We start from the raw sequence: 18,340 nt of genomic DNA, 5'->3' as shown, positions 1-18,340 counted from the left end.
TCATGTGTAACTTGACGTTTGTTTTGTGTTCTTGAGTTGATTTCAATTCATAGTGGTCCTATATGATAGAGTAGAATTGTCCTACGCTGTCATCTTTACAAGAGTTTATCTCCAGTTCTTATTCTCCCATGAAGACAGAGACGCTGTGTGACTTTGAACCACCAACCTTTCAGTTAGCAGCTGAGTTTAATCATTGAGCCACCAGGGCTCCTTAACTTGATATTTAGAGGGACTTTTCCTGAGGTCCTGCAATTAGCTTTAGGATCCATAACAGTTGGGGCTAACTGTTCTCTGTTTCTAACTCATGGAGAGCTTCCAAATATTGAGATTGAGCACCATGCATATAACCCTACCCAAAACCAAAAAAAAAAAAAAAAAACACCAAACTCACTGCCATCCAGCGGATCCGACTCAGAGCGACCCGAGGTGGTATCACTGTGGAAGCAGATTGCCCAATCTTCCTTCTGAGGAGTGGCTGGTGGGCTTGAACCACCAGCCTTCTGGTTAGCAGTCAGATGCCTTAGGCACTATGCCACCAAAGCCCTACCCCAAGCTCTACTAATTGGCAAAACTTGCCTCACCATAGTCAGTGCCTTTCCTTCCCTGCAATCCCTCCTGCTCTAGAGGCCCTGGAAGCAGAAGACACGGAGAGCATGGGAGCTTGAGAACTGTTCCAGGTGAGCCAAAGGAGGGGAGGCACCAAGAGAATTACTAATAAAAATGGGAGATGCTTATAAGACAAGAAAACGGGCATCTCACAGATTCATTCATTTATTAATTTATTCATTCAACAAATACACTACACCTACTCGTCACCAACTATCTCATATCTAACATTTAGCATTTACAATAGTAAAAAAATCTACTATCCAACTACTTTGCGCAATAATGACTTAGGTCTGGCAGCGACAAATGCAGAAGTGTGAGGCGGGAGTAACACAGGCTGGGAGTAAAATGACTGGGTCATGATTCTCAGTGGTTTGGCAAGTAGGTAATGATGTAATTTGGCAGTTACATAACGATTTAGTCATCCTCCATTTTACGATCTGAGGTGGTCATCCTCTAGTTTTCTAATGCCGATTATGGTCTTTAGACCCTAAATAGTTCGATAAGTGAGGAGTGGGTGTATTTGTTGAGTCCATGCTGTGTGCCAGGCACTGTACTCAGTGCTTGGGATACATCAGAAAATAAAATGATGGGCCCAGCCCTCATGGAGCTTACATTTGGAGGTCTGTTTAGTGGATGTGCTGCTCTGCATCATGCTGGTCTGAACTGGGAAGATGTGAGTGGGACAGAGATGCCTGTGCCAAGAGGGACAGAGGGGGAACTGTGTGGCAAAGACACATGTTGTCATGTGTCATGAGGACTCCTGAGAAGGTAGCTGGGTTGGAGCTTCTTGCCTGTCCTATCTAGAAGACTCCTCCCAGGCAAGAGGTCGTCAGGTATATGCCCAGAATGGGAGCTGAGAGAGACATAAAAATGTAAAAATTTAGAGGGGGCTGTCTCCCCGACAGGAAACGATGTGTGGCAGAGGACAGCAGGAAGAAGAATTCCAAGGCCCCCTAAGGCCTCACACATGTCCCCTCAAAATATACAGGCTTCACATGCCCCAGCTTTCCTAGGGAGGGGTACAGGTGTCTTACTTGGTCTAAGATGGATTTTACTAGAACCTTGCCTTAGCAATCATTACAAAGCAGGCAAGTGAACCAGGCCTCCTCTTCCTTAGCCTAATCAAATCCATCTGGAGACACAGAGGGCACGGCTTCCTATTATATCCTCTATCCATCTGAATTACCTGGACAGGATCGGGAGTCCTACCCAAGTCAGTATGAAATTGTCCTCAGCCTCTCTTCTAACACTTACCAGAACTGGACCATTTTTTCCTGAGTGGAATGTATCCAAGGTGACATTTATAACAATGTGTTGATTTGATCTTGCTTTTAGGAAGCAGGGTAAGGCTGAGGTCCTTGGCCTTGATAAGGCAGGACATAAAGGCTGAAGGTTGTTATATAAACCCAAGTTCCAACTGAGCGAGTTAATGCCACCAGTGTTTATGTTTACAATACTTGAAAATCTCTGCCATAAGCAGAACAATACTGCTGCAAGCCCCATAAAGAAATACACTTTTGTCCCCCATCACTTCACTGCAGTTTTGGAAGGTCAGAGTTGAAAAATTAAGATACAATTTCATTTTATTTAGAAATTGTTTATTTTCCAAAACTACTATTTCTTTCTACTGAGCTGCAGTACTTGTTATTAAGTAATCAGAGTAAGAAAAGTTTTTTTTTTTTTTTTTTTTGGCATTTCCTTCACTCCAAAATTTAAGGGAGAGGAGATATTCTTTCTTTAATATTTTTATTTTAAGAGCTTGTTTTACATTCAACATCACGCGTACATTTAGTTTCATTCCCCATTCGCTATGTCCAACCCTAACCCAGTCTCCTCCCCTCCCTACCCTGCACCCCCCCTGTGTCCCTCATAATTATGCACTCCTGTTTGTCCTGCATTTCCTCAGTTTGAATGTTGGTCCTCTGGTGTCCCATGGTCTATTGCTCTAAGGGATGTATTACCATTGAGTGTGTGGGTGCGGCATCCTGGGTTGAGTGGTCTGCATGTACATCTTTTTAACTCTTGGGCTGAGAGCCCGCCCCTGGGGGTGAGTTTTATTCCAGGCGCCAAATGTATTTCAGGCCCATAGTATTGGGAGTCTCACCAGACTTCATCTGACCAGTAATTCTGGTCATTATTCAGTTTTTGGATTTTGTTCCACGTGTGAGAGAAGATATTCTTAATTACTGACAGAAAAGGAGTTACTGATTATTCTGAACATCAAAACTAAAATGCAGTGAGATTGATCACAGGGTCTGTTCTCTCTGGAAATACTGGTCTAGCCAAGGTTCCCATCTCTCAGGCAAAATGGCTGCTAATTTGACTTCACCAAACCAGTTGCTGTCCAGTAGATTTTCCAACTCCCAGCAGTTCCGTATGTGTCACAGTAGAACTGTGCTCCATAGAGTTTTCAATGGCTATGACCTTTTGGAAGCAGATTGTCAGGACTTTCTTCCAAGGTGCCTCTGGGTAGACATGAACATCTAAGCTTAGGTTAGCAGCTGAGGGTGCCAACTGTAAGGTCCACCCAGGAACTCCTACTAACTTGACATATTGTAGTAGAAATTTCAGAACCTGTGCTGAAACTGATTTTTTTTTTTTTTTTTTTAAAGTAGTAGTCTATTGTTCTAAACATTTGCCCATGTTTCCAGAAGGTAGGGTCCATGATGGCAGGGACTGTGTCTGCCTTGTCTGTCACTGGACACACAATCCTGGAACATAGCCTGGATCCATAGGATCTTGACAAATATTTGTAGATAAAAATTTGTGGACTGCTTCTGCAGTCCCTTTTTCCTTTTCTATTATAATTCAGATTGTTGTTGTTAGGTGCCGTGAGTCAGTTCCTACTCATAGTGTCCTCATGTATAACAGAATGAAATGCTGCTCGGTCGTACACCTTCCGCACATTGCTGTGCTTGAGCCCACTATTGCCCATGTGCTTGAGGGTCTTCCTCTTTTTCGCTGACCCTCTATTTTACCAAGCGTGATGTCCTTCTCTAGACACTGGTCCCTTCTGATAACACGTTCAAAGTATGTGAGATGAAGTCTTGCCATCCTCGCTTCTAAGGAGTGTTCTGACTCTATAAGACAGATTCGTTCCTTCTTCTAGCAGTCCATGGTATACTCAATATTCTTCACCAACACAATAATTCAAATATATCAATTCTTCTTCAGTCTTCCTTATTCATTGTCCAATGTTTGCATGCATATGAGGCGATTCAAAATACTATGGCTTGAATCAGGAGCACTTTAGTCCTCAAGGTGACATCTTTTCTTTTCAACACTTTCAAGAGGTCTGTTGCAGCATATTTGTCCAATTCAATATGTCATTTGATTTCTTAACCACTGCTTCCATGGGCATTGCTTGTAAATCCAAGTAAAATGAAATCCTTGACAACAATGATTTTTTTCTCCATTTATCTTGATGTTGCTTATTGGTCCAGTTGTGAGGATTTTTGTTTGCTTTATGTTGAGGTGTAATCCATACTGGAGGCTGCAGTCTTTGATCTTCATCAGTAAATGCTCCAAGTCTTCTTCACTTTCAGCAAGTAAGGCTGTGCCATCTGCATAGTGCAGGTTGTTGAGTCATCCTCCAGTCCTGATACTGCGTTCTTCTTCATCTAGTCCAGCTGCTCAGATTATTTGCTCAGCATAGAGATTGAATTCAGATTTATTCTCCTTTATTTCTCGAACAATGGAGAAAGGAAGCGAAACCTCTTTTAACTTAATTTTTAACTCATAACCTATTTCCTTCATTATATTCTTTACCATTTAAAGCAACCAAAACAAGTCTTGGGTCATCATTTTCCCATTAGCTGAGGACAGCAAGGGTTCATTTGCTGTGAATATTTCTTCCCTTTCCCACAAAATAATTATCTAAGATTGCTAGCTGGGACAGAAAAAAAAAAAAAATCATGTTATTTCCAACCTGAAAACTACATTGCTCATTAAGGTTGAAAAGTGACTAGGGCTCACAGAATCCTATGCAAATCAGTCCTGATGAGTCCTTAAATAATCTGTTTACAAACCAGACTGCTAGACTGGCCTCAGTGATTTTCTATCAAAGCAAAGCATTGCTCTTTATGGGCATCTGGCTGTCCGTGAATGGGTAGTTTAAACATAGACTCTTTCCTTCAAAGTAAGATCAAAGGCTTTATTACTCCTAAATGAGTGCATTATTTCCACTTACTACCTTCTTGTTTGCAATTTGTGTTTATTAACAGCACTGTCTCAGGTTTACTCTGTGAATTACTAGTTTCTGAAAACAGTATGGCAGTTTTATGGACCACAGTATACATTTGTGGAGATTATGTAGCATATAATACATAGAATGGCCCATCAGATATGACATTAGGCAAAGAAAATTCTCTGCAAAGATGACAATACCTGACCATGCAGAATTCATTTATGATTTTTTTTTTTTTTTTCCAAAAGGAAACCATCTGGCATAACAGGGCTAACACAAGAAAAGATTCTGACTCTGATGAGCTGGAGGAGATTAGATAACTGTTTGACAGCTTTGAGGAGAATTTTCTTTGAAGTTTTTATTTCTTCTGAGAGCCAGCAGTAAAGCTGTACCAGGGATGAAGTACAGCACTGGAATCGTCCAAGTAAAATCACAACCAGGTAGCTCCAAAATGACAACAAGCACACTGTTTTTTAAATGCAAAATAGTTCGGCATTCAATTTGGATTTATTGAGTGAAAATATGCATAAAATTTTAAATATGCAATTTTACTAATTTTGATAAATGTTTACAGTCACTTAACCATCACCATTATCATGATAAAGAACAGTTTCCTCTTAAGTCTTTGCAGGCAACTAACTAACTGCCTCTACCTGGCCACTTCTATGGATCCACTCACTATCCATTATCTGAAACCCTTAGGGTGAGATGTCACGGAACTTGGAATTTTCCAGATATTAGGAAAGCAATAAGATGCACACCTTATATAACAGCTTCAGTGCAGTTTAAAATGGAACCCTATAATCAAATACCTTAATATGGCATTTGGTTAATAGCACTTTCTAAATCTTTTATAGTCCTTGACCCAAGATTTCCTCAGAGTCTGTGTAAGGACTGAGGTGCTCTGCCCTCCCTGGTCCTAACACCTGATTAGAACCCTGTCCTTCACTTCCCATCCTCCCATTCATTTCAGGAGGATGAAGCTGCCGAGAAAATTGTCTCTTTTAGGATTTGTGGTGATACAGGTATACAAGCTGCAGGGTGTTACTAACCTATAAAAGGGGCGAGACTAAAGTGCTATGAGTACAGTGCAGCGAGAGGAACACCCAGCCTCACAGGGGCAGCTTTTAATGTCACCAGCTGTACGAGCCAGAAATTAAACGGCATGGCCAGGAAAGGCCATCATCAGGGATCAAGCCACTGTTCAAAGTCATATCAGTTTTCAATGTTTTTTTTTTTTTTTTTTTTTTACATTGAAGCAAGCATAAATTCACAAGCAACAACAACACATTTGTCAGAACTGCATAGACAGACCCTAACCAAACCGAAATGAGTTGAGTTGAAGTGGCAAAGCCAGACAATAGGGAAACTAAACCTATCGTAAATCTTCTCTCTAACAGTCTCTTCCTGCTTATCACCTTCTAAGCTCCTTGATGGCCTAGCTCTGGCATTGCAACTTCGAAGAATATAATCAGAGACTATGTTTTAAACACCAAGTCAAAACAGTATCAGAAATTATGTTACAGTGGCTATAGAAAGAAGACATTCAGACCATAAAGTCACACAAAAATATTTTAATTTGGAGACATTATAATTCCTAGAACTAAGAGGAAACCAGTTCTGAGCAGCAGTGTATTAGGCCATTAGGGCATAATGAAATATGCTCTTGATGTACGTTTATGCTGTATCTATAAGATCACAGTTAAAGTACAGAATATAAAGACACACTCCTTCGCCAGCAATTTGCTTCCAGTGCAATACTCTGTTTCCTAATTTGCTTGTTAATGTTAATTGTTTGCATCTCTTTTGTCTGAAATTTGGACTTTGTTTGTCTGAGACAAAGGGTCCATTCTAGGCAAAAGTGAGCAAAATAAATAAGTTAGGAGTTAACTAGTAGAGCACACTTACATTAGCACAAATAAGCTATCAGGTCTCCCTGGTCATCTTGGATCATTAAAGGAACAAAACTAAACCAAGCAAGGAGAATGAATCATGTTTGGCACTTATAGAGAGCAGACCTTGGGTCAGGGTTAAGGTCATTAAGAAGAGGAGAGAAAAAGGAGATTAAAGCTACAGTTGCTCTTAGGGTCTCAGATTGGAACTCTAAAGTGAAATTTCTGGAAAACGCCTCTAAATATACCACAGGATATTTCGGAATCTACCCATAAATGGGATGAAAATTAAGTTGAATACACATGCAACAAATGTAAAAACACAGTGAACTTGATGTCATCTGAACTCAGCCTGATTAGAAGATCAGAAAAGGTCCAGCAGGAGGTGCATTAACTCTTTCAGGGCATAAGGCTATCTCTTAATGGTGTTGGAGGAGGGATCTGCCTCCACAAAGCTCAGACCATTCATTTTTATAAGGGGAACTGAGAATAATCATGTCCAGTTTCACATGATTCAAGGGAAAACAGGGAAAGCTTTTTGTTTTATTTTCTGATTTGAAAACATCAGTGAGAGCTTTTCTATTCTAAAATGCTGTTGGGTACTGAAACAATATTTGTTCTAACCTCCAATAATCCCAACTCTAAACTATTTTAGGCATTTATCATTTTTAATGACTAAGGCAAATGCCAAATTTTGTCCTTTTGAAGATAAAATGCTACACTCAAAAAGTCATGGGATTTGCCTATCAGCCAAGGCTGAGAAACACACCCCAAACCTGCCCTTTGGTTTTATGAGTCTGGCTGTGAGGAACGTTTCCAGTCTCTCCCTCTGCCAATGTCATTATTTTACAGGGAGACCTGCCAAAATGCAGCTTGTAGCTAAGCTTCTGTGTCAGGTTTATTCAAGTGGCTCATTCTAGATGAGTTCTCTTGCCATCTCTTTACCAGGCATGACAGACTATCATTAATAAAAATGTATTGATCTCTGAATCTATTCCCAGCTATAAAAAAAAACCCTAATAAATGAGATGGCTATATGAGCAATAAATAATCCCTAACCAGAGAGAGTCCAAAAACTGTCAGAAGCACTTGCCTTACATTTTCTTAAATCCTTAACTAAGGGGAATCAGAATGTTAGAGCTAAAACAAACTATGGAGATCTGTGCAATGCCCTTGTTTTAAAGAGGAGGACAGAGTACCACAATATCACACAGGTTAGTGCTGATGTAGGGCTAGAACCCGGGACTCTCAACTCCAAGCCCAGGGACAGGTTTTACAACCAAGACATCTGAAAGCACTCCCTGCAGACTGGCTACAAAGTGCTTCTGCTTTGCTATATCTTCCTATTAATGTTCTGAAAATTTAATTCTCATCGAAATGAAGAAGTCTTCATCCCTTTTAGGTATTCTTGAATTATTAAATGATGAATACAATTAAAGAGTAAAAAGGTCATCTTCAATCCGTCTGTCACCAACCAGAGAAGATTCCAGTGTGCATCAGTGAGATGGACATGCTAGTTTATGTATGGGTCTGACACCTTGCATGGAGCATTACAAATCCCTATGATGTCCTTAAGCTCCCTCTTCAATTGAACTGAAAGACTGCTAAAAATCCCACTTGGGCAGTTGACTCCCCATTGGCTGGCCATTTGTGAATGCTCAAGGGCACAGTTACTGCAGCTGAGGCTGGCAGTAACTCATGCTGTTTTCCTGAACATTAGCAGGCTTCTGATAGTAGCCTGGGCAGAATGTATGCACATGGATAACACTGCCCCATCCTCAGCTCAGGCTTGCCTTTCTCCCCATTACAAAGGGCACATTTCTATTTGCCCAGAAAACAAGATCAAAATCTGCACCATGAGAAGAATGGCCAATGAGCCAGCCCAAACCACTTGAAGTTCACTGAAATTTGGACCCAGCTGGGGCTGAGCATTTCCTCCATTATAACGGTGTCAGATCAACAAAATAGCAAAGACTCTCAAACACCTAACTTCACAGAATCCCTTGAATAAATCAAACCTGTGTTATTATGAGATTCACCTTATGCTTTCAAAGGTCTATATAGCATGTTATAAAAGATTACATTTGGAACTGCTGTACTCCATAAAGGGAGATCTGTGCACACTTTATCGGCATGCAAGTTGATATTTAAAATATGTAAAAGATTAGACTAAAGCTTGCTCCCAAAAATGTATACTTTTATCCCTATCTCTTTCTTCAGTCAGTTTTAACAGGATAAGTCAACTTTTTCACTAAGAAAAATTTGTAAAAATTCTGCAAGTTTTCTTGGGCATCTGGGTGTAACAAATTCCATCCATTTATAACCCCAAGTAAAATGAACTTGGTCTGCTAAGCAAGAATCTTTATTTAAAAAAAAAAAAAAAAAGTATGCAGTTAGTAGTTCACATAACAATAAATGCAATGCTGTAGTTTCTGCTCACTCATTCAAACATTGATTGAGCTGTTACTCAATGTCAGGAGCTCCTGGTGGTGCAAAAGGTTCATGTTTGGCTGCTAACCAAAACGTTAGAGGTTTGAGTCTACCCAGAGGTGCCTTGGAAGAAAGTCCTGTTTATTTAATTTAGAAAAAACAGCCACTGAAAACTCTACAGAGCACAGTTTTACTCTGACACACTTGGGGTTACCATGAGTCAAAATCCACTTAATGACAACTGGTTTGTTCATTTGTTTTTCACTCAATGCCAAGTGCTGAACTCAACGTGGGGTCTCAAAGCTGAATACGACACATACTCTGCCTTAAAGAGCTCCAGTCTGGTGTGGAAGATGGACAGGGCAACCAGGAAATATAATGTAATAGGATAAGTCCTATGATACGTGGGATAAGCAGGGAGCTATGAGAACACATCAGAGGGGAAATGGCTCAGTCTGAGGTGGCTGAGGAGGCTTTTCAACCTGAGTAGGTCAGCCATGAAGGGAAGTGATAGGCACTTCAGGTGGAGGGAATGGAGTGTGTGAAGGAACTAAGGTGTGGGAAGAATGACATGTTGGAGAAATGGCAAGTGCTGTGATTCACAATATTTGGCACACAGGGTGCTTTAAAGGAAGTGACAGGCAATGGTATTGGCAATGTAGAATAGGAGCCAGACCACAAAGGACCTTGAACACCATGTTTAGGAGGCAGACTGTATCCCAGAATAAAGGATTTTAAGCAGGGGAATGACTGGATAGATTTCATTCTTAGAAAGACCTTCCTCAATGAAGAGTGAAGGATGAAGCAATGTGAAGGATGTGTTAGGGAAGAACAAGATTGGTGGCCAAGAAGCAGCTGCATAATCTATAGAAAGATTAGTGGCTGCCTGAAGATGGGGATGGAAGATGGGAAGAAAACAGAAAATAACTGTAAATGGGCACAAGGGATATTTTTTTTGGGGGGGGGGCACTTTTTTACTGTCTTCCCCTTCACTCAAGTTAATGTATGTCTACCCTCTAGTTAGTGGTTTACTCTCCCTTCCCCTCCCACCCCTGGTAACCATCAAAGAATATTTCTGTGTGAAACTCTTTTCTTGACTTTTAATGATAGTCACACAAAATTTGTCCTTTTGTGATTATTTCATTCAGCATAATGTCCTCAAAGTTCTCTCATGTTATGTCTCACAGGTTCATTCTTATTCTTTAACATTGCGTAGTATTTCATTTTGTGCATGTACTATAGCTCGTTTAACCATTCATCTCTTGGTGGGCATTTAGGTTGTTTCAATCTTTTTGCTGTTGTGAATAGTGCTGTGATGAACTTGGGTGTGCACCATTTATTAAAGACTACCTCTTCTCCATTTAATGTTCATGTCACAGCTCTTATCTCTCTAGGATATACAGCTAGTAGTTGGATTGCTGGATATAGTATTTCTCTTTCCAGCTTTTTAAGGAAGAACCACACTGTTTTCCCACAGTGGTTGCACAATTTTACAGTCCCCCCAGCAGTGTAAGATGTTTCCAGTCTCTCCACACCCTTGCCAGCATCTGTTGGTTTCTGTTTTCTTGGACTTTGCTATTAGTACTGGGGTGAGATGATATCACATTGTTGTTTTCATTTGCATCTCTCTAAAGGGAGCTCTGGTAGCATAGTGCCTAAGGCATTTAACTGCTAACCCAGAAGGCTGACTGGTTCAAACCCCACAGCCATTCCTCAGAAGGAAGATTAGGCAATCTACTTCCGTAGTGATATCGCCTCAGAAACCGAAGGAGGGGTTCACTATGAATCGAATCAACTCAATGGCAGTGAGTTTAACGCCTAATGATCACAAGCATTTCTTCATGTGTTTGTTAGCTGCCTGAATGTCTTCTTTGGTGAAGTGTCTGTTCATGTCCTCTGCTGATTTTTTAATTAGATTACTTGTCTTTTTGTTGTTAAGGTGTTTTCAATAACTTTTAGATATCAGCCCTTTGTTAGGTATGTCATTGCCGTATTTTTTCCTCCCATCTTTGGGTTTTCTTTTTACTCTTTGTGAGATCTTTCTAATTTTAAAAAGTCTCAGTCATCTATTTTGTCTTTGTGCATTTTTAGTTATGTTCAGTAGTGTATTTATGCTATGTATTAGGGCTCCTAAGTCTGTCCCTTTTTTTTCTTCAATGTTCTTTATAGTTTTAGGTTTTGCTTTCAGGTCTTTGATTTAACTTGAGTTCATTTCTGCATATGGTGTGAGCTATAGAGCCTGTTTCATTTTTCTGCAAATGCATATCCAGTTTTACCAGTACCATTTACTAAAGAGACTACCTCTTCTCCATTTTATGAATTTTGACCCTTTGTCAAAGATCAGCTGACCATAGGTGGATCAATTTACTTCAGGGTTCTCATTTCTGTTCCATTGGTCTACGTGTCTGTCATTGTACCAATACCAGGCTGTTTTAACTCTTAAGGCCATGCAGCAGGTTCTGAGATTGTGGAGTGAGGCACAAGGGATTTTTGAGGGTAATGGAAATGTTCTAAAATTGGATTGTGGTGATGGTTGTACAACTGTAAATTTTATGAAAGGTCATTAAATTGTACACTTAATACAAGTAAATTTTATGTGTGTAAATTATACCTTAATAGAGTTGTAAAAAAAAGAAAGAAAGAAATGAAAATAAACAGAAGCAATTGCAAAGATACCAAAGTATCCTAGACACAAACTGGTAAGGGCTTGAAATAGGCACTAGAGATTTACAATTAGTCATGGCGAGTGGATGGAGGACAGAGAAGAGCCATGGGATACAGCGTAGACAGGGACCAGAGGGGAAGCAGGTCTAGATGGGAAAATGGGGAACTCAGGCTGAGTTTGAGGTACCTGTGGAACACATGGCAGGGGTTATCAAATTTGGCATTATTGACCTTTTGGGCTAATTTTTTTGTTGTGAGGACTGTCCTGAGCATTGTAGGATATTTAGCACCAACCCTGCCCTCTGCCCACTAGATGACAGTGGCACCCTCCTCCCCAGTGCAACAATGAAAAATGTCTCCAGACATTGCCAAATGTCCCCTGGGGGGCAAAACTGCCTAGTTAAAAACCACTGATCTACAGAGAAGAATCTCAACTCATTATATTTTTCCTTAGTTTTCAAAAAATTAAGATATAACACACACCATAAAATTCACCATTTACAAGTGTACAATTTGCTTTTTAATGTATTAATTAAGTTGTACAACCCTCACCACTATCTAATTCTAGAACATTTTCATTATCCCAAAAAAGAAACTCCATATCTATTAGCAGTCATTCCTCATTTCCCTCTCACCCCTCAACTGCTGGCAACCACTTATCTACCTTTTGTGTCTAGAAATTTGCCTATTCTGGCTATTTCATATAGATAGAATCATGCAATATGTCATCTTGTATGTCTGACTTCTTTCATTTAACATATTTACAAGGTTCATCCATGTTGTAGCATGTATGGGTACGGTACTTTCTTTTTATGGTTGAATAATATTCCATTTTATGTATGTGGGATAAAGAATTAGGTTTGGCCTTTTTTCCTCTAGTTTCTAAAAATAGCCTGGCTGATCAAGGGGCTTTTGGTTTATATAACCAGCCAGGCAGCATCTAAATATATACAGATGAGTTGGGAGTGACCATCTTGTTACTTTGGCAACAGGCCTCAGAAGGGAGGGGACATAAGGCCTAGAACAAACCAAGGGCCTCACCCCCATCTTCTGAGGCCTATGTTTGTCCATGTACGTAGCATATTCTATGGGCTCTGGCCTGTAAGAATGGCTTGGCAATGAACCTCTGGGTCCCTCAGCAACGGTGTGTGTCAGTGTAAAGCAGGTGTAGAAGTTCTCAGTCCATCTAATCACATGCACTTGGTCAGGGGCACTGGCAGAATGTAGGCCCATTTTGTGTCCCTCACAAAGATCCATGGACTGAGCCCTATGTTACTCTTACCTTTTGGTGGTTGGAAAAGGGAGACAGAACCAGCAAGTAAGACTGAGGAGTGACCAGTAAGGTAGAGGGTGAAAATGAGAATGGTGCCCTGGAAGCTAAGGAAGGAATGATTATCTGTATCAAAAAACAGTGAGGTAAGTTATCTCACTGTTATCGAGGCAAATTCATCTTGGGGTGGTTTGTCACACAGCAAAAGCTAACTGATACACTGCCCATTCCACTCAGAATGTTAGCCAATTTCCTAACATAGGCCACAAGGTCTGATATGATTTGGCTTTTCTTACCTCTTCTATTTCACTTCTAGCCCCCTTGGTATTTCTATCTAGTATTATTCACCTCAGGGCCTTTGTACTTTCTGTTCCCTAAAGCCTGGAATGCTCCTTAGAAGTCAGGGTGACAAGACTTAGTCCCACTTACTTTGGACATGTTATTGGGAGGGACCAATCCCTGGAGAAGGGTATCATGCTTGGTAAAGTAAAAGGTCAGCGAAAAAGAGGAAGACCCTCAATGAGATGGATTGACGCAGTGGCTGCAACAATGGGCCCAAATGGACCTACTCTTGTGAAGATGGTTTTGTTCTGTGTGCACGGGTTCACGGCGAGTCAGAACCAACTTGACGGCACCTAATAACATTGCCTGGAATGTTCTTCCCTCAGGTATCTGCACGGCTTGATCCCTCACTTCTTTCATATCTCTGTCACCTAACCAGAGAAGGCATCCCCTTACCCACCTAATAAAATGTCCCTGGCGCTCCCCCTCCCCCCTTATCCTGATTTCAAAAAAAAAACCAAACCCACTGCTATCAAGTAGATTCTGATTCATAGTGACCACCATTGGGTTTCCAAGGCTGTAGATCTTCACAGGAATAGATTGCCTCATCTTCCTCCCATGATGCAGCTGGTGGGTTTGAACTGCTAATCTTCTGGTTAACAGCCAAATGTCTTACCCACTATGCCACCAGAGAGCCTTATTTTTTAGCCCTTAGTATTTATTTTTGCCTAGTACTAACCCCGCCACACCCCACACACACACAGTTTATTGTTGTTATAAGGTGCTGTTGCATTGGCTCCGACTCATAGCAATGCCATGTACAACACAGAACAAAACACTGCCCAGTCCTGCTCCATCGTCACAATCCTTGCTGTGCTTGAGCCCACTGTTGCAGACACTCTTGTCAACCGTCTCATTGAGGGTCCTCCTCTTTTTCACTGATGCTCTACTTTACCAACCATGATGTTCTTCTCCAGGGACTAGTCACTTCTGAAAATACAACCAAAGTACCTGAGGCAAATTCTGGCCATTCTCACTTCTAAGGAGCATTCCGGGCTGTGCTTCTTCCAAGACAGATTTGTTTGTTTTTCTGGCAGCCCATAGTATTTTTGGTATTCTCTGCCAACACCACAATTCAAATGCACCAATTCTTCTTCAGTCTTCCTTATTCACTATTCAGCTTTCACATGCATGTGAGGCTACTGAAAATAACATGGCTTGGGTCAGGTACACCTTAGTCTTCAAAGAGACATCTTTGCTCTTTAACACTTTAAAGAGGTCTTCTGCAGATTTGCCCAGTGCAATACAGTCTGATTTACTGACACACACAGAACACCAGAATTTAAGTTATAAAGGCAGGAATTTTGTCTGTCTTATTCATCACCGTATCCCCAGCATTTAGAATAGTGGTGTGTGTGTGTGTTTAATCACTAGGTAAATGATAGAAATAGCAGCATTTCTGTTAAATTTGGTAGCTAAGTCTATCACCTGGGATGCTTCTTGGGGCTGAGGTGGGAAAATGGCAACAGTGCTCCACATTGGGGCATGCTACTCTCAGGTTGAATTCTCAACTATACAAGTTAGAAAGCATTCAACCAAATGTCATTGAAGGATTCAGGTAGAAGGAAGTTGGCTTCCACTGGCCAATTCGGAGCTGTTCCTGTTGACTTCCCTTTCTTCCCTGTAAGTCAGTAACACCAGCTTGTCAGATTGATTGTTTGCCTAATGACTAGAAAGAAAAACTCCATGAAAGTATCATCAGCATAGAAATTTATTTGAATTCAAAATAATGTGGTTATATATTTAGAATATAATAAAGCAAATATCATCATTGCCTCTGGAGCAGGTCTAAAGATGTCATTCTTTTGAAGTCTAAAAATATGTAGTAAGAATGTACAAGGGAAGCAAAATATAAAAACAAACCCAAGTCTGCCATGTCCTGGGAGTTGTAACCAGAGGGACAAACACACTAAGATATTGTAACTGAGTCCAAATTTCAAAACATGTAGCAACAGGTTCTCCTGCTTTATCAGCTCCCTGGAAAATTAATCAGTAACCTCAGTAATGTAAGAACATTACCACTTGGCTAACAGGACAAACTTCCAGAGGGATGCAAGGAGTAATTCACTATATCTCCTTATTCTAACATCTAATTTTCTTTCCTTTAAGATGTATTTTATCGGGTTGAAAAATATTTGGCTTTATTTATAAAGTGGAGTAAATAATATCCTGATTGAAGTATTCAACAATTTGGTTGAATGTGCTCAGGGATCACACTTTTAAAAAAGGTGTATCAGCTAGTTATAGCAAAGCCCATCAATGGCTTGAAGAAAAAACATTCAGATAAATATGTTTGCTAAATATCCTAAAAGAATAAGCAGTTAAAAATGGGTAGGAAAATCCTACAACTTACTAGACAATTAAAAGCAGACATGTGACCTTTGATTAAACCCATTTACTTGTGCAGTGACCTATCAGAAGGTTCCAAGATAGAGTTTGCTTTCCAACAGTGTCCATAGCCAAAAGACAAACTCAGAGAGTCTCCTCCTCTCGTAGAAACTGGAACACAGATGAGAAGTCTTTCTTTGAGTAGCCCTTTGCACACATCATCCTGTAGATCTGATGGGCCAAGCTGCCTAGAAGGATCGGGGTCTTCGTGTTGGTAGCAGAGTCTTGTGCTAATCCCAGATCCTAAATCAAACAAGGAGGAGGGAACACGTTAAGACGGATGGTTAAGGTTCCCTTTGGAATTGTAGTTCCTAATGCTTTCGTTTCAAAGAAGGAAAAAGGAAATCTGGAAAAATAAGATACAAGCACTATAGTAAGTTATACTGTTTTGGTAAATACTTTCATATAGCTGTAAAATTGTTCCAGACAGAAACCTTGATTTCTGAGTGTCCCCACCCCACACCCCACAAGATGTGTTTGTTTTGGACTGGGGTTATTATACAGGTGGGATCACACAGGGAGATGCTTTATGGTGGTGCCACGCAAATCTGTGGAAGCCCATAAGGAATTAATGAATCCATTCAATCTCATATTCAATACACTTAGCAACTGCTCTGTGATAACACATCATGATAAAACCAAGTCACTACTCTCATGAAGCTTCCTGTCCAGAGGGGAAGTCAGACCACAAAACAAGTAAATGCTATGAAAAATGAAGCTGGGCAAGGGGTTAGAAATGATGGTTAGCTAGGGCTGGGAAGGGGAAAGAATTATTATAAAGGAAATGATAAGGGAAGACCTCTCTAAGTCGAAGACATTTGAGCTGAGATTTGAATATTAGGAAGGAGGTTTGTGTTTTTGTTTTTTTTGAGAGATTGGGGAAGACAGTTTCAGGCAGACAAAAATAGCAAAGTTGAGGCCCTGCATGAGACGTGGCTTGGAAATTCAAGAAATAACAAGATGGCCATGAGGCTGAATTAGAGTGAGAAAAGGGGCTAGGGGTGGAAATAAGCCTGGGGATAGGAAAAGGAAGATCATGGAAGGTTTTATATGCAATGTTCGGGAGTTTGAATTTTATTCCAAGTGCAATAGGATGATCATCTTCACAGCAATCTATACGGTCTCAGAGAGCTCAAGCATCATTCTAAGAAAGAAATTTAGGGAACTGAAGACTGTTTAAAACTAGACCAAAAAAAAAAAAAAAAACTAACATTATAAGTCTATTACATTTACAATGTATCTATGGATATCTACTACCATAAAAATGGAGTCATGTCAAACTTGAAATAGCTGGGGTAAGCAGGACAATGAAGGCTTGGATAACTAAAACAATATCCTCCATATTTCATTTTATTTTTGATTTTACAAGAGCTACAAATAAGTGACAAACCAACTAGATTTACTTCTTATCATTACTACACACTTCCCTTCCCTCATCAATGGAAAAGTCAACCAGCAATGAAAGGAGGACAAGAAGCGAGATGAGAACTATTTCTACTCTTGGAGGAATGTCCTTGATAACTGAGTAGTTACTGATACCATCTGTCCAAAGGAGAAAATGACTCCAAGAAAAAGTAAACAAAGTATAAAGATGGAATAATGAAATCTCTAGCCTCTTGAATATGTATGGCACAGATATAATATTATTTTGTACTTGAGCTCTGGTAGCATTGTGCCTAAGGCACTTGACTGCTAACCAGAAGGCTGGCGGTTCAAACCCACTAGCCACTCCTTGGAAGGAAGATGGGGCAATCTACTTCCATAGTGATATTGCCTTGGAAACCCAAGGAGGGGTCACTATGAGTCAGGTCTGACTCGACAGCACATTGCAACAACAACAAATTTCACATATAAACACACAGATTTGGAATATACTTACCTGCACATTCTTTGCTAGCTTCCACTAAAAAGCAGTTTATGCAGTTAACTAATGTGGACAGCTACGTTATTGTTCATGCCCAGACAAGCAGACAAACCTCTTTTGTCGACATCATTTTGTAGGATATTTGCAAAATGCTTTTATTTTAAAATGACAGAAAATCTAGAAAGACTACACTTAGTTTTTAATTTAGTAATTTAATTAGAATATAATAACAGAGTAAACATAATTTACTGAGGAAAAAACACACTGTCTACAAGAAAACTATTAGTTTTTCAAAGGGGCAAATAAATCAAAAAACCAAACCCACTGCTATTGAGTGGACTCCAACTCAAAGTGACTCCCCTTTGGGTTTCTGAGGTAGTAAATCCTTGCAGAAGTAGATTGCTCAATCTTCCTTCCACAGACTAGCTGTTGGGTTTGAATTGCCAACCTTCTTGTTAGCAGTCAAACGCCTTAGGTACTGTGCCACCAGAGCTAAGGGGTTAATAAAAAAAACAAAAAACAAACTCACTCCCATCCAGTAGATTGCAACTCATAGCAACCCCCACTGGGTTTCCTAGATGATAAATCTTTATAGAAGTAGATTCCTCAGTCTTCCTTCCGCGGAGTGGCTGTTGTGTTTGAACTGTCAACCTTCTGGTTTGCAGTCAAATGCCTTAGGCACTACACCACCAGAG

The 18,340-nt window shown here is 40.2% G+C and overlaps 1 protein-coding gene across 1 annotated transcript in view; it reads right to left on the bottom strand.

Moving 5' to 3' along the window:
• Positions 1 to 15,865: 15,865 nt before the first annotated feature.
• The window catches only part of HIBADH (3-hydroxyisobutyrate dehydrogenase), a 159,392-nt gene continuing 156,917 nt past the window's right edge, over positions 15,866 to 18,340 (bottom strand). Inside the window, exon 8 of the mRNA XM_042781550.1 lies at positions 15,866 to 16,024. Within this exon, the coding sequence (XP_042637484.1) occupies positions 15,866 to 16,024 (159 nt within the window). The remainder of the gene's footprint in view (positions 16,025 to 18,340) is intronic.

This window comes from Orycteropus afer, unplaced genomic scaffold (assembly GCF_000298275.1).
Source record: "Orycteropus afer afer isolate SDZICR_OR568_19922 unplaced genomic scaffold, OryAfe1.0 scaffold00008, whole genome shotgun sequence".
Classification (NCBI taxonomy): domain Eukaryota; kingdom Metazoa; phylum Chordata; class Mammalia; order Tubulidentata; family Orycteropodidae; genus Orycteropus; species Orycteropus afer.
The sequence above is the reverse complement of the archived record's forward strand: the minus strand, read 5'-3'. Positions and strand labels throughout refer to the sequence as shown.